The sequence below is a fragment of the Aspergillus eucalypticola genome, assembly GCF_003184535.1.
Source record: "Aspergillus eucalypticola CBS 122712 chromosome Unknown BO83scaffold_22, whole genome shotgun sequence".
Lineage (NCBI taxonomy): Eukaryota > Fungi > Ascomycota > Eurotiomycetes > Eurotiales > Aspergillaceae > Aspergillus > Aspergillus eucalypticola.
The window spans coordinates 458,978-482,588 of NW_020290296.1; the positions used below are offsets into that span (position 1 = coordinate 458,978).

General features: G+C 51.2%; 8 protein-coding genes across 8 annotated transcripts; 4 read left to right on the forward strand and 4 right to left on the reverse strand.

Annotated features, from left to right (window-relative positions):
- Positions 1–207: 207 nt before the first annotated feature.
- On the forward strand, positions 208–2,512 carry BO83DRAFT_410194 (rhomboid protease PCP1). The gene is made up of 5 exons (XM_025534197.1): positions 208–1,149; positions 1,214–1,317; positions 1,373–1,706; positions 1,780–1,954; positions 2,018–2,512. Exons 1-5 carry the CDS (start codon positions 279–281, stop codon positions 2,277–2,279), a joined length of 1,746 nt encoding a protein of 581 aa, XP_025385545.1. The 5' UTR covers positions 208–278; the 3' UTR covers positions 2,280–2,512.
- Positions 2,513–3,113: 601 nt separating this feature from the next.
- BO83DRAFT_100521 (uncharacterized protein) lies at positions 3,114–5,170 on the forward strand. Its single transcript, XM_025525852.1, has one exon. The coding sequence runs from the start codon at positions 3,310–3,312 to the stop codon at positions 4,900–4,902; it is 1,593 nt and encodes a 530-aa protein (XP_025385546.1). The 5' UTR covers positions 3,114–3,309; the 3' UTR covers positions 4,903–5,170.
- Positions 5,171–7,067: 1,897 nt separating this feature from the next.
- Positions 7,068–9,677, forward strand: BO83DRAFT_100587 (uncharacterized protein). The gene is made up of 3 exons (XM_025525854.1): positions 7,068–7,276; positions 7,363–9,390; positions 9,445–9,677. The coding sequence occupies exons 1-3, from the start codon at positions 7,264–7,266 to the stop codon at positions 9,570–9,572; spliced, it is 2,169 nt and encodes a 722-aa protein (XP_025385547.1). The 5' UTR covers positions 7,068–7,263; the 3' UTR covers positions 9,573–9,677.
- Positions 9,678–10,494: 817 nt separating this feature from the next.
- BO83DRAFT_100577 (putative amino acid permease) lies at positions 10,495–12,359 on the forward strand. The gene is made up of 2 exons (XM_025525853.1): positions 10,495–12,154; positions 12,213–12,359. Exons 1-2 carry the CDS (start codon positions 10,633–10,635, stop codon positions 12,248–12,250), a joined length of 1,560 nt encoding a protein of 519 aa, XP_025385548.1. The 5' UTR covers positions 10,495–10,632; the 3' UTR covers positions 12,251–12,359.
- Positions 12,360–13,124: 765 nt separating this feature from the next.
- On the reverse strand, positions 13,125–15,177 carry BO83DRAFT_410198 (triacylglycerol lipase family protein; the record flags this gene model as incomplete). The annotated part of the gene is made up of 4 exons (XM_025534198.1): positions 13,125–13,883; positions 13,959–14,775; positions 14,862–15,019; positions 15,040–15,177. The coding sequence occupies 4 exons, from the start codon at positions 15,175–15,177 to the stop codon at positions 13,125–13,127; spliced, it is 1,872 nt and encodes a 623-aa protein (XP_025385549.1).
- Positions 15,178–15,656: 479 nt separating this feature from the next.
- Positions 15,657–17,271, reverse strand: BO83DRAFT_380647 (60S ribosomal protein uL6). The gene is made up of 5 exons (XM_025531797.1): positions 17,142–17,271; positions 16,808–16,855; positions 16,394–16,649; positions 16,035–16,212; positions 15,657–15,964 (listed from the first exon to the last, which is right to left on the reverse strand). Exons 1-5 carry the CDS (start codon positions 17,185–17,187, stop codon positions 15,914–15,916), a joined length of 579 nt encoding a protein of 192 aa, XP_025385550.1. The 5' UTR covers positions 17,188–17,271; the 3' UTR covers positions 15,657–15,913.
- Positions 17,272–17,724: 453 nt separating this feature from the next.
- Positions 17,725–19,318, reverse strand: BO83DRAFT_410200 (glutaredoxin). Its single transcript, XM_025534199.1, has 3 exons — positions 18,830–19,318; positions 18,372–18,750; positions 17,725–18,279 (listed from the first exon to the last, which is right to left on the reverse strand). Exons 1-3 carry the CDS (start codon positions 18,902–18,904, stop codon positions 17,978–17,980), a joined length of 756 nt encoding a protein of 251 aa, XP_025385551.1. The 5' UTR covers positions 18,905–19,318; the 3' UTR covers positions 17,725–17,977.
- Positions 19,319–19,580: 262 nt separating this feature from the next.
- BO83DRAFT_410201 (alpha/beta-hydrolase) lies at positions 19,581–22,840 on the reverse strand. Its single transcript, XM_025534200.1, has 2 exons — positions 20,861–22,840; positions 19,581–20,805 (listed from the first exon to the last, which is right to left on the reverse strand). Exons 1-2 carry the CDS (start codon positions 22,641–22,643, stop codon positions 19,877–19,879), a joined length of 2,712 nt encoding a protein of 903 aa, XP_025385552.1. The 5' UTR covers positions 22,644–22,840; the 3' UTR covers positions 19,581–19,876.
- Between the last annotated feature and the right edge of the window lie 771 nt (positions 22,841–23,611).

Below are 23,611 nucleotides of genomic sequence, written 5' to 3' on the forward strand. Positions count from 1 at the left end.
ATACTACAAATTATTAATTTCTTTTCAATTACCTCAATTGAGCCGATATCGTAGGTGGCATCTGCATTGCGTCATGTTTGCAATACAGACATAACGCAGTGGAAGACTACTAGCTCTACCAACCATCAAGTAACTATACTGCTTAGTCTCACTGCGGAACATTTCTCTCGGCAGACGGAGAAAATCCGGCTCTCTCCGCACTCCATCGAATCCACCACCAACAAATCAACAGCATCGACCATTGTGATACGGGTTCCCGGACCCCCTCATTGCAGGAGATGAGCAATGCGTTGGGTGTAGCCTGGCGCATACCATGCCCGGGGCTCCGCGCCTCGAGCTGGCTTGCCCCATCAACATCAACATCACCGCTGCGCTCCTCCGCTCCTCTTCGTCTCTCCGCCTCTATAACCACCCTCCCATGGCAACCCGATAACATTGCCAGGCGCCTCTTAAGCTCCTGGTCAAACCAATCTCCAGTTCTCTCCAGACCGACAACCGCTCCCTCCTCATCCCTCATCCTCATTCGCTCCCTCCACAACACCCACTCCCTCCGCGCCAAACACCCAACAACTCCAGACCAACCCCAAGAACAAGGCACTCATCCCCGCTCAACGCCCTTCACGACCACCGAACTCAAAACCATCTTCGGTCCACGTACCAAACTTCCCCCTGCCCTAGCAAACCGCGTCCTCGCCGTCCTCCATGGCCGCCGTCTCCTCGGCACCCTGGACCTAAACCTCCCCGCTGATATCGTCCGCTCCGTGCACCCGCGCAGTCTGGAGCTAGCACTCAAGTACCTCCGTGCGAACTACCCGGTCGACGAAGATGCCGCGATTCTGGCCCGCGTTGAGCGCGAAATGGACGAGGAGGAAGCAAGGAATGTACAGCGCTATATGCCGCAGGGTGGGGAGTATGGAGCCGATGTAAATGGGGGAGCGGGTGCGTCGCATAATCCGTCGGGAAAGAGTGTGTTGGAGGAAGTCCGGACGCAGAACGAGGCGTACTTGCTGGCCGAGCAGGAGAGGAAACGGCAGGAGTGGTTGTCCCGGGGCATGCAGCATGATGAGAGGGTTAGGCGCTCATTCGAGAAGAATAGTCTGGCTTTGAGAAATGTGGATGAGAAGACTGCGTTGGAGATTGCGCCGAAGGGTATGTTAATGTGGTAGAAGCATTGGGTTTATTGCTGGATGGCTGACACTTTGTGTGGGTGCAGACCGACAACTTGCGGACCCCAAGCAGCGTCCTGTTCTTGCTTGGGTGCAGAAGAATTACATGGCTGCGGAGGACTTGGACTTTGATCTGAACAAGCTCACCCTGGTGAGTCTCTCACTTCACCATCTTGCATGATTGCCTTTTCTGATCCCATAAACAGCGTCAACGGCTTCTCCCCTCGTTTGCGTTCTTGCTGTTAACCCTGGGTCTCTGCTACGCCTATACCATGTACTACGAACCGCCCGCAACCTCCGACAGATTATGGCCCAATATTCCACGCTCAGCTGCAACTGTCGGCACCATCATCGGTATCAATATGGCCATTTTCGCGCTCTGGTGGTTCCCTCCGTGCTGGAGACTTTTCAACCGTTACCTGATCAGTATCCCTGCCAACCCTAACCCTCCCCTGAGACTCCTCGGCAACATCTTCAGCCATCAGTACCCTAAACATCTGATCTCGAATATGGTGTTTCTGTGGTTTATTGGATCCAAGTGTGCGTGATTCTCCTCTATTCTACTTCGAATTCTCAAAATCCAGAACTGACATAAGTGTGTAACTGTTCACAGTGCACGATGAAATCGGCCGCGGAGAGTTCCTATCGCTCTACATCGCCTCTGGAGTGGTCGGCTCATTCGTCACCCTCACAGCTCACTGTCTCATGGCCCAATGGACTGTCAGCGCTCTCGGCGCCAGTGGTGCCCTCTCGGGCGTCATAGCAGCTTACTGCACATTGAATGCCAAGTACGTACCCCTCCCCTTCTTTTCCCCCCATTGTTCGAATTCAAATTGATTAATATTCCATAGCGAAAACCTGCAATTCTTCTTCCTCCCAGAAGAATGGAAGAAGATGCTTTCCGTCCCCGGGTGGTCCATCATCACCACCATGGTTGCTCTCGAAGCGATCACATTGGTTCGACGACTACGTGGTCCTCATAAACTCGATCACTGGGCTCATATGGGCGGTTACCTGACGGGTATTTCCTGGGCTTTGTGTCGGCCAAAGACGGAACGGAAACATCCTGATGGTAGTGGGAGTTGGTATCGCTGGCTGTCTTCGAAGAATTAGAGCCTAACCTCACTTGGGTTCTTCTTCTGGAAGCTGTGCTATTAGCTACCGCTAGATTGCTGGTAGCTGTGTATTTATAGTTTCGCATTTTGGAAAGTTAGATTGTGTCTTTTTCTCTATCTAGAGAGATAAGCTATGTTGTAAGTCTGGGGGACCCAGTTAAGTCTCGGGTTGTTGTCTGGTTCTTGCTCCTGTTTTCCTCTGGATGTACCCTGTTCGAGGCAAGGACAGGGGTTGGATGGACGATGCCTCATCCACATAATAGATATCCCGGTGATCACCTCAAATTTTTATCCTCTGTTGCGCTGAAGAAGTATCTGGTTTTGTTGGATGTATGACAGGTACCCCTTTAGGTGTGGCTCTACCCATCTTGTCATTCATTCAATCCGCCGGGAAGTACCATGCCAGACTGCATACAAACGAGTAGAATGGAGATACTCTGCGGTTGTCCCCTGCTCATTAGCAAGTCCGTCTGTATATAAATAAACACCATAGTTCCTTTCCCACGCACGTACGCATAGCACCTTTCCTCTGTTCCACGCGCACGTCCCACATATGGTACGAGTTCATGCAGTTGCCATATCCATACTTGTATATGCGAATTGCAGAACGCGTCAGTATGTAGGGTCTTGTTCATTTTTCCATCTTGAGGTGCCCTGGCGAAGACCCATCTCTCTCCAGACACTCGCCTAGCCCAGCGTGTCAGTGAATGGCACCTCGCTCACAACCCCCATTTTTGTTGTCACAGAGAACCTCTATCTGCTCAATATCATTTCTTCCTCAAGGAACTTTGAATCTTCACAAACCAGGCCATTCTACATCATCTTCGTTGTCGCCTCGATTCACTCGTTTTCTCTTTCAATCCACATATCCCCAACCTTCTTTTCCTCCAGATTAATATTCACGGTCTGTTGCTTCAGAACACGCTCATCCCTTGGCACCCGGGACGTAGTCGACACATTGCTGCTGCTTCGCGGTTGTTGTATTAACAGTCCTCGAGTGCTTTCAGATCCTGCTTGTTTTTGTCACCATGCCAGCCCAGGTCCTCATAAGCTCCGAGGTTGAGCCCCTCTCTCTGATACCAAAACTGGTGAAGAGTTGCAAAGGCGCAATATTGGATCCACAGGAGCTTAAAAATCCCACTTTTTCCTTTACTGAACTTGAAGGTTCCCACACCACAGATGAGGACTTGGATCACGTTTCGGATGTGGCTCAGACAGTCCTGATTGAACCTCCTATGCACGATGTTGAGTGTTTCGAGACAACGTGGGCACGAGGCTCCATTACTTTACCTGCCGAAGAAAGCGCGGATGTCGATGAACTCTCTGATGCCGATGATTATCCGACAAGCGAATCCCCAGCTTATATTCTGACATGGTTTGGGTTGAACAAGATCGATTATCACTTGTACCTCGCTCACAACGAAAGAGGCATGGACGATAATACGAGACGCAACAGCATGTTCTTATTTGATGGCGATGAGTGCCGTCCCTGTCTTTACAGTCAGCTATCTGATCTACAGACTTATTATCCAAACGGTATCGGTGAAGATAACGACCCTATTATGCTGATCAATTGCTTGCCTGTTCGTGGTAATCCTGCTGCTCCCGCTGACAAGGCCTATATCTTGGGTTTCGATTTCGACAGTGGTAATCTCTTTGTCCGTCAGTTTGCTTGGTTACCGGAATACATCGACGACGTCTGGTGCGTCTGGAATGAGGGCTTTAACCGGTATGAAGTGCAAATCAAGGCCTTGCGTGATACCCTCCGGCAGTGCATTGACGAATGTAAGCTGGATCCGGGCGTGGGTATTCTTAGCAAGGGCAAGTATGTTGTGGATAACTGGGAGGGCACGGGAATCAGTGAGGATCCCGGCATGGAGCTGGTGATTGTCATCAACTTCTGTCTGTGGGTCGTAGATATGGCAGAGCCGCTGATCCTGCCATGTGTTCCTGGAGTCGAGTCTCTCATTGCAGATTTTCAGAGGTATGAGGAGGAGTGTCGCAGAATCTTGGCCTGCGCCTCGGCAAGATTCTGGAAGCGTGTCCAAAAGGGCTATACGGAAGAGCAAGAAAGATGCGAGAAAGCGAGGAGCCGCTACATCGATGACTTGATGACCCTTCACGTCCCTGAAGCACATGAGCTTGAGAATGTTAGGGGATGTGCGCCCAGTCTGGATACCGCCAGCAAGCTTCGCCAGCAGTACCAAGATGGGCGAAGAGAATGCCACGAGCAAGGCTTGCAGGACGTGTTTACTCTGCCAATCAATGCCAGCGTCCCCAAGTCTCCAGAATCAACTTTCAGAGATATAGTTGAGAGATCAAAACAGGCATTGGCGTCGAGCATACTGTCCTCTCCTGCTCCTAAGGCTTCGCAGGCTAAGTCCCATCACCTTGATCGGGCTCGATCACACAGGGACTGGATTGCTACAGCATCAGGGCATAGCACGTCATCGAGTGAAGAAGATAGCTTCTCCGATGCCTCTGAGTCCCGCAGATCACCTGTTCCAGTGCTCTTGAGGCGGATGTCTGACCTTTCGCAGGCCCATCCAGAGCTTGACAATGTCAGTATCCGAGAACAGTTGGAGACGATCCTCTCTGAGATGAAACTGACTACGGGGTAAGACCCTGTGGAGAAAGGGGATGCAGCTGAGGATCTTGGCCTGGAGAAGAGAAAGTTGGAGTTCGCATGCTGGTAGAGGACATTATTCCCAGTCCAGACTTTGATTAACATGGTGGAATTGAATGAAGGGCGTTCTATGGAGTGCATTGGAAGTGAAGTACTCTGGATGTTTTGAGTCCAAACCATGTCTAAATGCGGATGTTTGGAGTCGCTTTGAACATGACCATCTGGTGGACCACTCTAGCGCTCTGTTGGTGGAGTCTATTACCACTTATTGTATCCTTTGAGGTCAATTGATGGATAATCATTTCACATCGTTTTCTCGCAGGATGAAGATATCTTTACCTTTCTCTTAAAAAGTTCTATCACATGCAAACATTACATGACATCTTTCAGGTGATTAACTGGTAGCAAGTGTCTCTTAGGATCAGTAAGTATTATCATCTCCAGTTGAAGTCATGAGCTGCGAGGCTGCGAGATCGTACGGACTTTTTAAAGCAAAGACAATCCTAAAGTATGTGCAACAGGGCCATGCAGCTAGCGAGGTCCGATGAAAGTGATACTTGTCAATATAGAAGTAATGTTATGAGCATCATGAAGCATGATGGGCGGGGACTTCCGTCTCATTGGTATTATATCTACGAGGAATCTCACAGCCTCGCATTTCTGGTGGAACAGACGGAGCACAGCATCACGTGGATGCATGTATCTTGATGACCTGCATCGGGAAGGCACGGTACTGACGATGCCATACATACATGTCATACATACCTATTATCAATTGGATGTCACATGATGACTAGTCACAAAGTGGTCACAGCGGGCTGGATAAGTAATTGCCTGAAACTAGAGACAGACAGACTTGTCCTGTAACGAACAAACACGTTGGAACTGAACTGAATCATTACGATCCACCGCCAAGGCCACCCATTCGAGCTATCCCAGCTACCTTAGTATTGCAGTTAGGCAGCCACAGCGATGCTGCACCGCCGCCCACCAATCGGGGTTAGCCGCAAAGCCAGTGTGGCTTGAGAGTGGCTCTGCAGTGGGACAGCCGGTCATCGATCGCCCCACCGGGTATGCCGGCAGGTGGTTATTGGCCCAGCTGGGAAGGTTAAGCGCCCCGCTATCTCTGGGCAGTCATCACCAGCTCTCCGCTCCTGTCCAATCAAGTGGCAGCTCATAAGATGAGCCAAGGAAACAAACGATCAGCGGTAATCCTCGACGCGATTTGGGGATTATAATTTCAGGGAGAACGGTGTGCTTACCGTGTACCATTTAGCCGACATCCATGGTAGTGCCTGACCCAGCTTCGTAAGGTCTCCATCTACTCCTCCTTCTCCTCCCTAATGGGCCCCTATAGATAGCTTTACTACTTACTGTTCATCCCTACCCGGTCTTGGTAGGAGAGCCAAGCTGAACCCCTGAGAAACTGCTGCCAAGATCGCTAATCTGTCGGAGAATTGGGGGTCCGCGCAGCCTGCCAGGAGTCCGCATTAGAAATCTTCCTTATGAAGAGTCCACGGGAATTGGAGGAGTAAGATCTACTGTGCATTTCAATTTTTGGCGAGGGTCCCTTGAGGGCACAAGCCACTGCCTACTACTAAGTACTTACTAGATAGGTACCCGTCACTAAATAGTCCGCCCCCGTGTAACTTCACCCTGCGCTCTCCAGGTACATGCAGGCAAACCCAAGCCAGCCTTGTGCCCGTCCTTCCCTTCCATTCATCCCACCCACCTTCCACTCTCGCTCTCTCTCACTTTTTCCGTCGTTCTCTCAATCCCCCTCTCAGCCCTGCAGCCCTACTCCCTTCTACTCCCGACCTGTACACGGTTCAATCCCGTTCATCGTGCGACCGTCGCTTGACTCGCTTCCATATTGCTGGGGCCTGCCATACGAGATCTCAACCATTCTTTCTCTCTCTCTCTCTCTCTCTCTTTTTACTCTTGGCCCCTCGCCTAGCTGCATCTTATTTTGCTTTCCTGTCACGGTGGGCTGAAAGTCAGCTGGCAGTTCCTCGGCCCTTAGAAAACAAGCATTGGCTGTATCCTGTCGTTCCTTCCTTAACTTGACTTTTCAGGATCACTCCTTCCTTCCCATTCCAAATATCTCACTCAACCCGCGCCCTGCCCTTCCTTATTCATTCTTGTCCTCTTGGCTGTTTTCTTGATACCCTATACCTGTCTTTTTTTTTCTCTTTCCTCTTTTGCACTTAATCACTACTACTTCTATATCGCCTGCCATTCCCTGTTCTGCTCCATTTCCGATAATTCCGGTATTTTTGGTATTCTACATCTACTCTAACCTCAACCTCAATTACTACTCCTAATACAACTACCACTACTACCAAATCCCTTCGGCATGGCTCTTCCCGGTAAGCTACTGTCTTTCAATCCCTTGACACTTCCATCCAGGTTTCATTGCCTACGATAGTCGGGATCTTGTAACTGACATCATCAGCTCATGCCCCTGTCGCGGCCATGAATGGCCATGCATCCGACCTCAATGCTCAGGTGGACGTAATATGCGGCCCTTTGATCAATTTCAAAAACATGGATGTCAATCCCTCTTCGTCCATTTGGCGTGGGAGTGTCTTGATCGTTACTAAATCGGGTCAAAGCCAGCCACGGCTGCTTCTACGCCAGGCTGGCCCCATTGGGGCCAGTCACGCCGGCAATGGTGCTCGTGCGGGCGACTCTGCTGTGACTGTGGATGGTGTCCGTCTGTACGAGGATCCCCAGAAGGCGTTTTGGCGTTTCTCCCTCTCTTTCGCTCTGGAATCCTATGAAGCGCGCTGGGAGTACGCAATTCCGGGATTTACTTATGCGGAGGGCGAAGAAGCACCTTCGTCATGGGACTTCTCGGTTCCTTCTGTAAACCAGTCAATGCGTATGATGTTCCACTCGTGCAATGGCTTCTCCGTTGGTACGGACATGAACGCATGGGTTGGGCCTAACCTTTGGAATGATGTCTTGCGCGTGCACGCGCAGAAACCCTTCCATGTCATGATCGGTGGTGGCGATCAACTCTACAACGATGGAATCCGTGTGGACGGACCACTTAAGGAATGGACTTCCATATCCAATCCTCACACAAGACGCGCCCACAACTTCGACAACAACCTGCGCGCCAGGTGTGACGAGTACTATTATGCAAACTATGTCCGGTGGTACTCTACCCAGCCATTCAAGAGTGCAAACGGGCGAATCCCACAAATCAATATCTGGGACGACCATGATATCATCGACGGCTTCGGCTCGTACACCGACCATTTCATGCGCTGCTCCGTCTTTCGAGGCATTGGCGGCGTTGCCTTCAAGTATTACTGCCTCTTCCAGCATCACATCGCTCCACCAAAGTCGACCTACACTACCGATGCCCCGCAGACTATGCACGCCGTCAACGGCACCGCCGGCGCGGATCCACGACAGCTTGAGAACACTTTTGTTCTGGACGAACAGCAGGAAGATGACAGCTGGATTATCGGTAAACGTCCAGGACCTTACGTGGAGGAAAGGAGCAGGAACCTGTACATGCGCCTCGGGAAGCGGATTGCCTTCATTGGCGTTGATGCGCGCACCGAGCGCACTCGTCACCAGGTGAACTACCCAGACACGTACGATCTTATTTTCTCTCGGCTTCAGAGCGAAGTGGCAGCAGCAAATGGAGACATCAAACACCTGGTCGTGCTTCTGGGTGTCCCGATTGCTTATCCCCGTCTTGCATGGCTGGAGAACATCCTGAGTTCGCCCATCATTGCCCCGATTCGTCTGCTGAACAAGCGGTTTGGTTTCGCAGGAGGTCTGTTCAATCAGTTCGATGGCCAGGTGGATCTGTTGGACGACCTAGACGATCATTACACGGCCCGGCAGCACAAGAAAGAACGACGCATCTTCATTCAGCGCCTACAGGACTTTGCCAAGGCCCATTCAGTACGGGTGACAATTCTGGGTGGTGATGTGCATTTGGCGGCCATCGGAAGGTTCTATTCGAACCCCAGTCTTCGCATTCACAGTGAACACGACCCGCGGTACATGGTCAATGTCATTAGCAGTGCGATCACCAATAAGCCTCCGCCCAAGGCCGTCGCAAATCTCCTCGCGCGGCGAAACAAACTTCATCACATGGATTCGCACACTGATGAAACGCTAATGGACTTCTTTGACCGCCAGCCCGGTGGGCAAGAGAAGAGCGCCTCCTGGAATAAAGTAACGATGCCATCGCGAAACTATGCCTGTATCACCGAGATTGAGACGCCCGAGTCTAATGGCAATGCCGCAACGGCTCAGGACGACATTACCTCGTTCCCCATTGCCATGGACGGACACTCTCCCCTCCACAAGGGCGAGAAAAATGCCGGCTCGACTCACCCTGCCGCCGATGGGTTCAGTAGCAGCAGCGACATGTGGGGAGGTCTGGACGTGACCATCCGGGTGGAAATCAACCCCCAAGATCGGGACGCAGCAACTGAAGGCTATGCATTCAGCAGTAGGTTCCATGTATGCCGTTTTTCTGGCGTTCGTTCACTGACTCGCGGCGCAGTTCCCACGTTGGCTTATGTGCCATCCGAAGCTGACTCTCGGCCCACTTCCCGCGCTCGTTCCCTGCGCCCTCGATCCCTTCGTCCTCCATCTCGCCAGTCAGGGCACCGTCCCCAAAGTGCAGTCTAATTCTAATGGTTGACAGACCACTGATTGAGACAGCTGTCTATACCTATGCCGCCCGTTTGGTGCATGAACTTTAGGTGAGGTTCAGTCCGCGTTAGTAGTTGTGCTTCGATTGCAGTACCATGTTGTGTTCATGTAGGATATATCCATTTGCGTGTCATATATTTTCTATTGTTTGAATACGTAATGCAATTATCCCATTCTTTCTTCTGAATGCTTCACTTTTTTCCTGTCTCTTCAAGCCGTCAAGCAACGTCTACGATTGGTACTTGTCAGGCTTTATCGTTGGCTTTTCACCTTAGCATATTGCTTAGTGTTCTCACCGATCTCATGTACAATGCTACAGGATATGGCCAAGCACTCACGCTGCGGATAGCACCGTCATATTCAGGCTGGGAAATCGACATGTTTGGAATCGCATGCTTCCTTCCTGGCGTATCAGGTCCGGGAATGTGTTGAACAAAAGCGGGTAATTCAATGATTCTGTATCTTCAGGATTACAGTTGAACGGCTACACGTGTTCCTCATGATAGAGTATATTTGGAATTGGTGGCGCCACTGAGAGTGATTGCGGACTCTGTCTCCATTTGTGCGACTTGTCAGATCGGTCCAAGTCCACACATCTGGGCCATTTCCACTAACCTGCCAGGATCTATGTCTGCTGCCTTCTATATATTGCATCCACATGCAATGAAGGCCTGATTCTGCATCGGTTGACCTATTCAGACTGGTGTTCAATGATCTTTTGATATGCTTGCTCCGAGGCAGCGCACCAAGCTGACGCATGTCTCGGTCGCTATGCAAGGGCGCTCAGCCAGAGTGCCGAAACACGATTACCGCCTCCCACCGATAACTTACCAATCTCAACAAGATGTGCGTTTATGGCCTGTTGTGTTACCTAAGACAAGGCCACCTCCTATTCAAGCCTGCAAGGGCGTGTGACCGATTCCGGGCTGCTAGATAGCCCAGGGGCAGCGGGCACAATCTTTCATGTATATCCCACAAACGCTTGCCACTGGGTTTAGCTCTGTCATTGATCTAACCGCCTGGGTTAATTCTTGTGATGGATGCGACCAAAGATGACGAGCTGGTGGGGCCTAGCAGCCCTGCCCAGGAAAAAGTCGCACAAACATCAGAACTGGGAGACAAACACGAGCAGGACAGGCTCGAAGGCTCGAGGTACAAGCCGCAATTGCGTCGTAACCGCTCGGTCTTCACTCTACTCTTCCAGACATTAGCCATTGCCGCGATCCCCTTTGGAGAAGGAGGGCCTCTCCTCGACGCCATCTATGGCGGCGGCCCATTGTCCATCTTCGTCGGCTGGATCGTCGTTTGCCTCTTATGCGAGTGTATCGCCCTCTCACTTGCTGAACTCGCGTCTCGATATCCCACCTCAGCTGGGCCGTATTACTGGTCGTACAGGGTTGCAGGGAGCTCTAAAGCAGCTGTATCCTTCGTTACCTGTTGGGTTTGGCTGGTTGGCAATTGGACCATCACTCTATCGGTCAACTTCGGGTTTGCATCCATAGCCGCGGCCTCGATCTCAATGTTCCGTCCAGGATGGACGATCACTAGCTGGCAACTTTTGCTGATCTTATACGCTGTCTTATTGGGAGCATTCATCATCTGTACATTCGGTAACCGGTATCTACCTCAGGTGGACATGATCTGCGCACTCTGGACGGTGCTTACAATTCTTGTCATCCTTATTGCGCTCTCTCTGAAGGCGGGTGCCGGCAGGCATAGTGCTGCCTATGCATTAAGTCACTACGACTCCAGCTTGTCGGGATGGTCGGGCTTCTCCTTCTTCATTGGACTTCTCGCGCCCGCCTACACGTTCTGTGCCATCGGCATGGTTGCATCCATGGCAGAAGAATGCAACAAGCCAGCCGTGGAAGTACCATGGGCCCTCAGTCTCTGTGTCCCCGTAGGGTGCATAACAGGTCTATTCTTCATCCTCCCCATCTGCTTCACCATTCCCCCTTTGGAAGATGTCATCAATGCCCCTGTTGGCCAAGTCCTGCCATATATTTTCCATGTAGTCATGGACAGTCCCGGCGGCGGCCTTGCTCTCACTGTGCTTGTTTTGATCGTCAATTTCTGCGCTAGCCTCAGCATTACCGTCTGCGCTTCACGAGCCAGTTGGGCGATCGCTCGAGATGACGCTATCCCTCTCTCGCGATTATGGGCGCGCGTACACCCGGACCTTGGCGTACCTGTCTGGTCCTTGACCTTCGGCACCGTCATTCAGATGCTTCTAGGGCTCATTAATCTCGGTAGCAGCGAGGCCTTCACTGCCTTTGTCTCCGCGGGTGTCATCGCTCTCGCAGTCTCGTACGCTATCCCCATTGCACTGAGCCTTCTGAACGGTCGTCGCGAGGTGTCCCAAGCTCCATGGACCTGCGGTCCCATCTTCGGGCCAATCGTCAATATCATCGCTTTATGTTGGATTGCCTTCGAGCTGGTTCTCTTCAGTATGCCAACCTCGCTGCCTGTCACTCGTGTTTCCATGAATTACGGCTCTGTTGTCGTCGTAGGATTCATGGCCATCTCGGCATTCTGGTACGCCGTGCATGCGCGGAAATGTACGTCTCCTCCAATCATATCACAAAGTTCATTACATAGTATCTAACCATATCATAGCTTTCAAGGGACCGCTGTCATCGGTTGAGATGATATGACTTTACAGCCCATTTGTCTAGTCAGTCACAAAACTTTTACGATCTCGATATGTCTAACGGTGGTCACTTTATTTGCTCTGCCTTATTCCTTACCAACGCACATCTGATGCTCCGAGTATACCTGATTGCTCCGCAAACCTTATGCTTGTTCCATATGTCAATATGCAAATCCGTACGTAAGGTGAACTGTACCAAATCGAACTATACAGTTATGGTATTCAGTGTAAATCCAGTCGCCCGATCGGGCCGAATGAAACTGGAAGAACCATCTTGCGAGAAACCGCAACATCAAAGAGGGCCGTTATAGACGGCGCATAGGTATTCGGGGGATGTGGATAGTAAGTATCATCAGTTTGCAAAGCTAATGTCATAGTAATGTTCGGAACTACTCGAGGTAACATTAGCTCCAGCCTCGGCAAAGTAGATCATCATTATCTACTGGGTACACTTCCACACATATATATATATATATATCCGCAGCCGATACGGACACCCACCCCATTGAAGGGAGGCCCACGGGATAGTAGTAGTTGAACTGCACTGCATGACGGGTATTTCAGTCTTGACTACTATGAAAGTGTAGCTTGTCTATTATATCCTTCAGAATTCGAAAGTACGTCCCAAACAAGATTCTTTTGTCCTATATTACGGTAAAGGAAAGGTCATGCAGTCAGTTTACGGATACTCTCACTCTTACAGGTACCGTTTACAGCTAATTTACAGTAGCAACGCTATGTATCTCCTTAGTACTGTATCTTACGATACATCGCATTATATATATATATTCCATAATAAAAGTAAGTAGTAGGTGATGACCAGAGCAAAACGTGCGTAAGTTGCCGCACAAGCATCAGAGATTGGTATGTACCAAACCCTAATAGTTTGAATCATCCTGGCAGTCCAGACTTCCAGAGAAATTCAGCATATCTCTACCATAATCAATGCTATAGCCTCTACGGCGACGCGGGAGTCCTTCATTGGGCATGCGACGCGGCGTTGATGGGGCGTTTTCGGATGGTTGTCGTCGACGCACGACCTGGTAGCCCTTGTCGATCTCGATTTCGATGACGCAACGGACTTTTAATGCGCTGACGGCGGGCCAGACGCCTCGCTCTCCTTTGAGAGACCAGTAAGCTAGACGGTCTTTGCTTGGGTTCTGGAAGAGCTTGGGGAGGTCCAGGAGGGAGACGTCGGGGACGAGGGTGATATGGGGGCCAGGGATGGTCTCCTCGATGAGGAGCCGTGCAAGAGTGGCTGGAAGGAGGCCCATGTAGTCTAGTTGTCCGAGGCGGTGGTGGAGCTCGGCCGTGAAGAGACGCATTAGAGCTTGGGTGATGCTCCATTGGTCGGTTGGGCGACGGTCCAGTAGGTTCGAGTCTGAGCGTAGGAAGGGGATTAGGTATGGTCGGGCCTGCGACACGATGAAATGGTTGACGTTGAATAGCTCGGCAATCCGGGCTAGCGGTGATTCTTCCTCTTTGTATTGACCTTGACGCCAGGATTGATAGAAGGTTGCATCCCGAGAATGCGGCCAAGGTACGATCGAGCCTGTTTCGTCTTTGCAGTATATTGTGACTGGCTGGTAGAGTGAGTTGTTGGATGCGTTGGAGGCTACAGCGGCGGACCAGATCAACTGTGAGAGGAATTAGACCATAGACCGTTCAGTGTTGATAGGGGCAGAGAGAGCGTATGTGTTTTCGCCACGTACCACATTCGGTGCAGTCAAGTAGTTCAGCAAATTCGGGGTAGCGTTTTTATTTGATGTGGCAACCGTGATATTGAGTATGCGCTTGGACCGGGCATATGCTTCTTCGAAAGTGAGATCACCGAGATTGGCGCGCACGCATTCTTCCAGCACCTCCGCATCAAGGAAGTAGCCTTTCTGGATGAATCGATTAACTCGCCGCAAGAGTGTCCCCAGCCAACTGTCTCCGAGATTAGTGGGCAACCACCAACTCTCTTCTTCTGGCCGCTTCACCCGCCGCCTACGATCGAAGGCGCTCAGATCGATGGCACCGCTGTCCAGGAAGGTGAGCAGCTCATCTTCGCTATGGATACCCACCAATGCTGCAATGAGCGCCCCCATCCCTGTCCCGGTGATGATCCTTGGCAGGAGGCCACGCAAATGGAGAGCCTTCACCACACCGAGGTGACAGAGCCCGAACATGGAACCGCCCTGTAATAGCAGGGTCGTTCTCCCAAATGCCTGCCGAGTATCGTGCAGAAGCTCAAGCTTTGCCTGCGACGAGAATCCGCTGTCGTGGATCGGAGCCGTCTGTAGAGCGGTGACCTGTTGAATCGAAAGCGCGACTTGTGTGATATAGTCATCTATGAGAAGCTTGGTGCCGGCGTAGGCATGCAGAAACATCTTAGGTGAGGTGATGTTGCCCAGATTACGGAGTAACCCGGAGCGAAGCAGGTTCGCAAGGGTCAGGATATCCTCATCCTCGCGAGCGCTCATAAGAGCCTCCAGCCGACCCAGTATCAGTCGGTAGTCATAATGCCGGCTTGTAGGATTCTGACGCCTAGGCAGGAGAGTCAGGAAAGGACAGGGATTGGAGATGCTTTACACGCCGGAGTCGTATTCGGCAGAAAGGGAGAGTCTGCTCACCAGAGATCCATGCTGAGGAGCTCATCAAGCTCGAAAGCAGCCTCTTCCCATTCCTCAAAGGTGGATGCTGTCCTCAGGACATGTTGCAGTCGCTTCCGGGGAGACTTGGATCTCCACCAGGACAGTAATCGCTTAAGATGGAGATCTGCGTTAGCTACCTGCCCAGCACCAGTCGAACTAGCTTGTAGCATTCATTCACATCCACGGCAGGGCGGGACTGCAGGGGACAACGTACTTCTTTCCAGAAGAAGGCGACGTCGAGTATCATATTTAGGACAGCGAAGAATATTCGGCAGATGGTCGTCCAGGACCCCATTGCGACTGGAAAGAAATAACCGGGCCTTTTCCTTTTTTTTTTTTTTTTTTACTCGGCGGGGAATCAAGAACAGCGTTGGCACATGGCGGGGGGAAGCGACATTCACATGCTTGACGCGGTCAGCAGGGTCTGGACAAGCAGGGAAAGCTACCAAGCATGTGGAGGGGAGAGAATAGTGTCATATAAATAAGAAGCCTGGAATGACAAGCGACTGATGCGCATGAAATCAGAAAACCTCATGGGTATACGACGAGGGGGGAAGGTAGGCTGGTAGACAATGAAGAGGAAGAGGAAAGAGGAAGACGATGATGACATACACAAGATGGGGGAAGGGCCTCCCCGCAAACCATTGGAAGATGCATGGAATCACTCCCATGATCTAGTTATACTATTATGATCATCAAACTTACCTCGACTAATTCCGATCACTCTACTACGCAGCAAATCCATGGCAGGGGAATCCGTCTAAAAAGTCGATAAGGAACAGAAAAGAGGATATTTGGATTGCTCAGTAAAAGCCGACCGGTAATTTTTGTCTACACACCACGCACACACTTCTCTTTCTCTCTCCCAACGGAGGTACAAGGAGTCATCCCGATCCGTAAACACGTCAAGGGGGGGCATTTGAATTCCATGATTTTGGTTTTAAATTCCGCGTTGCTTCCCTATGCAAGTAGGCGAAAAAAAGAGATTCTCCAGACATCCGTCACTACCCACCGAGGCGGACAACCACCGTTTACTCCTCGACAATGTTACCCCGCTCCGACACGTACAGACCGTCAAGGAACTGTGCAAGATCATCATGTCAGTCATCAAACGAGATAACCAAAAAGGTATCTGGTGGGTATTCTTCTTACCTTACGGATATCCTTGTTGCGGACACGGCAGATCTGCTGGATGTCGGCAGCACTCTGGGAGACACCCTCCAGGGAGTTACCGGAGATCTGGAGCTCATCCTTAACGTTGGGGGAGGTGATGACCTCAACGCCAGGCTGGGCGGTCACACGGCGGACGTACTTCTCACCCAAGAAGTTTCTGTCAAACGCAATACCCATCAGCAAAATGTTCTTTCCTCCAAAAACACGACAATTGACCCAAGCACTGGTAGGAAGAAGCCGGAACCCGAACGGGAAAAGACTAAGAAAAATCCTTTGGTCGGATCCCGGCTCATCCCCCAGTCTTCGATATGCGTGCGAGTAGATTGAGTTCGGCATACCTGATCTCAACGTCGTGCAGGCCGGTCTCGGGGTTCTTCTCAATGTTGACGTTGATGGGAAAGTGAGCGTAGACGTAGCGCATCTTGTACTTGAAGCCCTTGGTGACACCGATGATCAGGTTGTTGATGAGGGTGCGGACGGTACGAAGGGAGGCCATTCCCTTGCGGACACCGTGGTGCATCTCAATGGAGATGACATTCTTCTCGGGGCGGCCGAAGGTGACGGCAATGTGGGAGAGGTCCTTGACGAGCTTGCCTGTAAGAGGGGAAAAAAGGACCCATGTCAGTGTCGCTGTATACAGACGGGTGCGGGACATGGCTCGAGCCGTAGGCCACAAAACGCCATGTAGAACAAATTGGTCGAAATTGTTCCAAAGAGCCGAGTCGTGGTGGATTGTTGGAGAATTTGCATACCTCGGGGTCCCTCAACGGTCACAATGCGCGAGCGAATGTGAACCTTCACTGTAGGAGGAAATTCGAATCAGTCCTATGTCCATTTCTATCATATCACGCAAAACTGAGATCGCAAGGAATCGATCGCGGGGACAGGCATTCAGTGTAGCATCTCTCTTTCTTTTCTTTTTCCTCTTCATTCCCCTAGCGATTGCCGGTTTGTAACTGGCGCAGCGCTATCCTCAACCTCCCTCCCAAATCCTCGATGCCATGCCTGTCCCTCCGTCCAGACCCTCCTCCGCGTTCACGCAGCGAACAGAGCGACAAAGATCGGGGGAATTAAATCGAAGCTCACCATTCTCGGGGATAGGCAGCCGTTCCTCGGAGTAAATGTACCGCATCTTGACTGCGTGGGCTGTGGTGTGTCCGCGAGGGAATTGTCGATATCGTCGAGCGGTCGGTCGTCAAAAGGATCGAAATTCGACAAGGCAAACCGCAGTCGAGGAGTGGTGGAGCGAAAATCACGGGTTGTGCGTCGCTTACGGCCCAATCCGGATTAGTCTTCTTGTCCGCCTAGGGCTGCCCGTTTTGGGTCTAGTCCCGACCCGTCTTTTGGTTCATGGTAATTTTTCACGGGCAGAAAAATAATAATTAGCCTAACGATTATAATAATGAATGTCAATAATCATATAATGATTAATTATACCCATCTCTCTCTTTTGTACTCCATGTTACCAATCACTTGTCCTCTGTGTCCTGCCAAATGAGGAATTGTTCCTTTGCTTAATGCGTGGGCCCCCACGCATTACGGGCAGCTGGCAAATGCAATGTTCTCATTTCTCAAGGCTCTTAGACTCCGTACTACACAAGCCAGTTATCAGAAGTCTTTCTTGCATAAAAGATCGTGGTGTCAATTATTACTAGTATACTTCGTATGAAAAGATCGTCTGTTTACCCACCCCTACTATGTACTTAGAATACATAAAACCCTTCACCCACTAGGGGAAATACCTCATCATATTATGTTGTACCAACCCGTGGTGCTTGGAGACCATCCAGCCAGCCCATTTGGATGCCAAATGGAGACCATGGTTTCAGTGCCTGGCCTGCTGGTTCAAAAACAGAAACCCCATTGCTTCTGTCAATCCGGCCATACTAGGCATTCATCTCTTTGCTGCCTTCCTAGTGGCTTCATTCTTTACGATGGACCTCCTGGACCCACTTACCCCCCAAGCTTCTCAATGTTGAAGCCAATTCGTCCTTTTGATCCAGAGCCGTCACATCATCCCCTCCTCCAATGCTTTTCCCGTTGACCAACACGTTCGGGACAGTGCGACGCCCGGTATTTTCTCCCAGCAACGCCTGCAGCGGTCGACCCAACTCATGCTTATCAAGCTCCACCACAAAAGGTGCAGGAACAATCGAGTATTTGTCCAAGAGGATAGACTTCGCCTTGGCGCTATACGGACAGTAGGACTTGGAAAATACAATGACTGGAGACAGCAGCACACAGGGTTAGCAAATGTTTCCAAACACCAAAAGGAAGGTCTCCCGTAGTAGGAAAGAAAACAGGAAGACTGCGTACTTGGTGCCCGCTTCAATATCCCGTTCAGCTCGGCCACGGCGGCCGCATGATCATCTGTCTCCGGTTTCTGTTCTTGCGGCTGTTCCGACGTCTCTTTCTCCGGGTCATTTCGGTTCTTAGGTACTGTCATCTTGGTTCTGCCTGCAATTGGGATCTCTTCTACTTCGTCCGCATCGTTGTTGGCCTTGGGGATGGCCGGTTTTTCCTTATCGTTGTTAATGGCAGGCTTCGTCTCTTCCTTGATAGGGTTCTGTTTGGGCTGGTCCTTCTGTGGCGGTATGTTGGCTGCTGTTCCGGCTTCCTTTGCCTGCTTTTGAGCCTCCATCGCCGCCACGGTTGATCGGTAGAATTGTTGGTTCTGAACACTCCGGGCTTCACTCTATTATGGAATTCATGCATCGCATTAGCCATTGTAACGTTGAACCTCCGTATGGTCACGAGGTCATGGAGTATATTACCGAATAGTACAAAGTCATGATGATTATGACCACGACGGCGATGGCCAGAAGCCGAATGCGCCGCTGCGAAAGCATCTTGACAAAGGTGTAACACCACGTCCAAACAGGAACAAGGCAGGAAGGAAAAGAGAGAAGGGGGTGATTCGGCGAGAAATGTAGAACTCACTCCCTCTTATTCTCTCTCACGGTGCCGATACTGAGTAATTGCTATACGTCACAAGGATTCCGAGCCAGTGGCAGCTATGCGCATGCGTTCGCGTGGTTTAAGAGTAGGCTGGTTGAGCCGACAGGTCATAGGCGCAGCTCCAATTTCAAGAATAGCTGGACATTGGGCGAGCAGACAACCACGAAGCCTCTGCAAAGCTCGAGGTTAGGTATCAGATAAAGATAATAAATATGAGAATGACACCTTCAGAAATAATAATAGTACAATAGATTAGACCCCCAGGATAAGCATGGAGGGGAAGTAGATGACTGATGGGGGGAAACTTTGGGGGAGGTTTACTTTACGGGGGGAGAAACAAGGTAAGGATTCCGATTCATGAGGAGAGCAAGTGGGGCAAAAACAGCTAGTCGGGGTTGGCCCGCCCTTCATTTAGTTAACTGTAACTATTACCACTAGTAGTCCTGTCAACATCTACAACATAGCACAACAATCTATAGCCTAACTACTGACTCCTAGACAGATTCGCTAATTTACTCGTTCCCATCTCTTGCACTGACACAAACATTGATTATGCATTATATTAGCAGGTATCTCTATGTATGCTATGATTCGGGGTATGGAGCTAATAAAGGGATGGTATCATGATTAAAAGCACGAAAAAGCAAGGGGAAAAGACAACGACAAGGACATCAAGTCTTACTAGTGACACGCACTAGATAGACACACATGTGGAGGAACAACAGCCGCAGCAAAGCACCGCAGAACCTGCAACGGTTAGGGTTGACCCATTCTAGACTCCATCCAGTAAACGGGGGTCTTCACCGGCTTTCTCTTCTTCCTCCTTATACGAGCAACAAATTGCATGCACCGCATGACCGTCATCACGCTTGAACTGCAATGCCTGAACGTGTTCCGACGGTAGCTCTGCGCTTGCCCTGGACCACGATCATCCAATCTTCCCATTCCTTGGCAATCTCCATGAGCACATTGCCCATCACTGCCGCCGAGGCCATCAGCCCATGACCCTCTCCTTCTAGCACGCGAACCTCACATCGTCGCATCATTTGCCCCAGCCATCGGACATTGTCCACCGGGACACGGGTGTCCCGGCTGCCATGGTGGATGACAACGTTGCGGGTGATATCCACATATCGGAAGCCAATGGGCTGACGACGTTCCAAGCAGACCAGCAGATCTACCGCCGGGTTTGCGTTTGTAGTCGCTAGCTCCCAAATCTTATGCGTAAGTCGGTTATCGTAATCGGTCTGGCGTTCCCGTTCTTGCGACGTGGCAAGTAAGGCCTGACTTGCTGTGGGGTCGGCCCTCGGGTATCTCTCGGCAGCAGAGAAATCAGATGCTTTCAGTCCCTCAAGGGCCTCCAAATCTGCCCCTTGTTGGGAGATCTTGGATGGGAGCCGTTGCGTGCTCTTGGCTTCAGCGCCGGTGGCACTGGAGCTATCCTTGAGCAGCCCTTTCCGTTTAGCCCGGCGCGGAGACTTTGGGAGGCTAGAGGTCAGGCTTGCACTGGTTGCAGTCATGAAGCTTGAATTGGCCACCTTGAGAATGGACGTCGGTAGGGCTCGGAGAATTCGCTGGGAGTACGGGACGGCATTCGTGGGGACGGGAGCCTTTTGCGAGCCAATGCTAGACAGCTGAGAAGGTGGAATCCAGGGTGCTAACAGATGAATGCGGCCCCGGATATGCTGTGGGATCCGAAGCGCAGTAGCCAACGCATAAATAGCACCCGCAGAGTGCGCCATGATCGAAAACTTGGTAACTTTGAGGTGGTTGCACACAATGGCGACATCATCTGGGATACAATCATCAGTAAGGACAAGGCAACAACCAAACCGGAAGATACTCACCAGGCCAACTGAGGGGAGTTCCCACCTCGTCGACGTAGGGGCCGCTTTCTCCCACGCCGGGACGATCCAATGTAATGAGCCGCAGGCGCAGTGATCGTGCCAGCTCATCGTAGAACGCCATCAGATATCTGGTGAGGCCCATTCCAAGACAGCAAAGCACCACATATCCCTTAGGATCTCCAACCTCGGAGAACGCTATGGTACGGCCTGATGTAGGATGTGACACCTTCTGGGTAAGTTTCGGGGAAGATATGTAGTCGTAGACCGCAAGATCAATGGAATCGGCACTTGTGGGGCGTTCCTCCCCACTCGAGACACCAACGGGAGTAGCAGAACCGGATGGGGAGCGCTTATGGGTAAAGGCTGAGGTCGACTGTTCCAAAGGACCATGGTAACGAGCAAGCTGGTCAAATCTCTCCAGAGACGGTGGCGGGCTACTGAGTGACCTCGAGGCCAGCGAAGAGCGGCTCTTGCCCGTCATGACTGCTGGGGCCGGCGCACTCTCGTCGAAGCCACCATTTGCTTGGCGGACGATCTGCCTATGCTCCATCGTTCCGCTGCTGGCACTGGCATTCTGCATCTCCCGGGCAGATGCGACGGCGGGGGCAGGCTTAGAAGGCTTCTCCGGGGTATCATCTATTTCTAGTTCGCTCTTGATCTTCTGTTGCTGGTCTTTCAATTCTTGTATTCGCTTCGTTACCTGTTCGGCTTCATTGCCCACGCCCGATACCGCACTGTCCACTTTCATCTCTCTGCTACTGGTTGAAGAGTACCGGCTATGGCGGGTGGATCTGCGATGCTTTGGGCTGGAAGAAAAGCTATGGCGCAACGAAGACTCGCGAGCAGGAATAACACGTCCGCTACCAATACCGCCTGGTGTACTCGGCGCACTATCGCGAGCGCTTTGCAACGAATGGCGTTCCTTACTGGAGGGCCTGCTGAATGTCGGTTCCCTGCTGGGCTCGGTGGCTGCACGCACTGGGCGTGTCTCCTCCACGACGTCAGCCATAGAACACAACGAACGTATACTAGCACGACTGCGCGGTATATTATGTCTCAGGCCGTCGTTGTAGCTACACGTTTTGCGTAGCCGTTCGGTTTTCCTGTCCTTATCACTGCAAAACTCTCGAGATGGCCTCTTGAGGAGGCCAAACTGATTTCTCAGGCTCTTCCTAGAGCCCGAAGATGCCACACTATTTGCTGTAGACACTCGTGGGCCCGGTTCCGTGGTGATAGTACCAAACGCAGTATCTTCATACGCTGCCTTAGATGACGTGTATGAGCCCCTAGATGTCGGTCTTCCTGGAGACAAGGGCGGATCGAAAGTCGCTTTATGTTTGGGGGATGGAGGCGCCCGTGCCATGCGAATGATAGGAGGAGCCGCCGCATCATCTGGATGCAGAAAGGGAGTCTGCAATGCCTCCTCAGACGCCTGCCGCGTCCTGTTCCTCACTGAAGGATCATGCTCGCTGGGTTGCCGTTGGTCAAGACTGGGAGGTTGACCTGTGGGAATGTACACTGGCGCAGAAGGATTCGTCTCCGTATCAATGCGCGGGATGTTGTCGAAATGCGACTGGAGAGGCACCGAGATTGTTGAAAGCGAGGAAATCAGAGAGGAAATGACTTCAGGAGACGCCGGGTCAACCGCCGTTGCTGAAGGGTCACTAAGCTGCGTGCGCGAAGGGATGGACCTGTGATGCCGGGGAAGCAAAGGGGGGGAGTGAAAAGGGGCATCATCAGACTTTGACGCCAGAGGATCCTCGGCGCGATTCATGGTTGCCATTGACAAGGAATATGACGGTCTAGAAACGTTCCCCCGGGCCAGGATCAGGAGACAGTTACCGACGATATATGCGGTCGAGCGTAGTGCGCGCTTGCATGATCCAGTGAGAACGCAAGATAGCGTATGCAAGCTCGGTAGCTTAACGGCAAGAATCAATAGACTGCGGGCGCTTGGCGCATGTGCCACTTAGAATCCAGGCTGAAAGATCCAGGGCGGCCCTATGGAGCCCCTGCAGGTTGCAAAAGCAAGCCCCCTTGCCGAACGGTGATTGTCTAGAAGCAAGACCTTTAACGAGGAGGGTGGGAGAGGGAGGGGGGGGGGAAGTTTGTTGGAACTGCCGATCCGAGAGGGGGGGAGGAGGCGACTGGAAGATTGTTTTGGTTGGGAGTTAGTATAGCGCAATTGCGCGCGAAGAGTGAAAGAGAAAAAGATTGGTGGAAGGGAGCGGATAAGATAAATATTATTTGCATTAGATCATAAGAGGAAAAGGGGAAGAAGCTAAGTAAGTGGAGGGAAATGGACGGACGGAGGTACGATCGATAAAGGGAAATAAATGTACGGAGTACCAAAAAAGAAAAAGTATTTAGTTCAGAGAATGGAGGGGCAGAGGAAAGCCGAAGGATGGATGGATGGAAGGAAGGAAGGAAAGAAAGTGAAGATTGTAAGGAGACAAAAAAGAAAGAAAGGGAGAAAAAAAGAGAGAGAAGGAAATCAATTCAATTGATCCCCAAAGCCACAGATAGGAAAAGAAGCTGGCCATTAGATAGTAGGTAGGGTAGTAGTACTTCGTAGATGCTTACTGCAACCTCTCCCACCCTCTCTCATCCACAAGCAGAACACAGCTTCTCTTCTATGCCTATTACCCTCACCTGATGGATGCTTTTGCGAGACGGCACGCCAGGAACAAGGAGAGATTAATTAGTGGACTCCCAAAAGAATTTCGAGGAAGGTTTTCTGCCCTGTCATTT

Coding starts and splice junctions, on each gene's coding strand:
- BO83DRAFT_100577 (XM_025525853.1), top strand. CDS start 10,633: ATGGATGCGACCAAAGATGACGAGCTGGTGGGGCCTAGCAGCCCTGCC. Junction 12,155..12,212: donor CGCCGTGCATGCGCGGAAAT/GTACGTCTCCTC, acceptor ACCATATCATAG/CTTTCAAGGGACCGCTGTCA.
- BO83DRAFT_410200 (XM_025534199.1), bottom strand. CDS start 18,904: ATGCTTTCGCAGCGGCGCATTCGGCTTCTGGCCATCGCCGTCGTGGTC. Junction 18,751..18,829: donor TCATGACTTTGTACTATTCG/GTAATATACTCC, acceptor ATTCCATAATAG/AGTGAAGCCCGGAGTGTTCA. Junction 18,280..18,371: donor GATATTGAAGCGGGCACCAA/GTACGCAGTCTT, acceptor TGCTGTCTCCAG/TCATTGTATTTTCCAAGTCC.
- BO83DRAFT_410201 (XM_025534200.1), bottom strand. CDS start 22,643: ATGGCAACCATGAATCGCGCCGAGGATCCTCTGGCGTCAAAGTCTGAT. Junction 20,806..20,860: donor AACTCCCCTCAGTTGGCCTG/GTGAGTATCTTC, acceptor ATTGTATCCCAG/ATGATGTCGCCATTGTGTGC.
- BO83DRAFT_100587 (XM_025525854.1), top strand. Junction 9,391..9,444: donor TGAAGGCTATGCATTCAGCA/GTAGGTTCCATG, acceptor CTCGCGGCGCAG/TTCCCACGTTGGCTTATGTG.
- BO83DRAFT_410194 (XM_025534197.1), top strand. CDS start 279: ATGAGCAATGCGTTGGGTGTAGCCTGGCGCATACCATGCCCGGGGCTC. Junction 1,707..1,779: donor GTGGTTTATTGGATCCAAGT/GTGCGTGATTCT, acceptor AACTGTTCACAG/TGCACGATGAAATCGGCCGC. Junction 1,955..2,017: donor TACTGCACATTGAATGCCAA/GTACGTACCCCT, acceptor AATATTCCATAG/CGAAAACCTGCAATTCTTCT.
- BO83DRAFT_100521 (XM_025525852.1), top strand. CDS start 3,310: ATGCCAGCCCAGGTCCTCATAAGCTCCGAGGTTGAGCCCCTCTCTCTG.
- BO83DRAFT_380647 (XM_025531797.1), bottom strand. CDS start 17,187: ATGCGGTACATTTACTCCGAGGAACGGCTGCCTATCCCCGAGAATG. Junction 16,856..17,141: donor GCTGCCTATCCCCGAGAATG/GTGAGCTTCGAT, acceptor TTCCTCCTACAG/TGAAGGTTCACATTCGCTCG. Junction 15,965..16,034: donor GCAACAAGGATATCCGTAAG/GTAAGAAGAATA, acceptor GATCTTGCACAG/TTCCTTGACGGTCTGTACGT.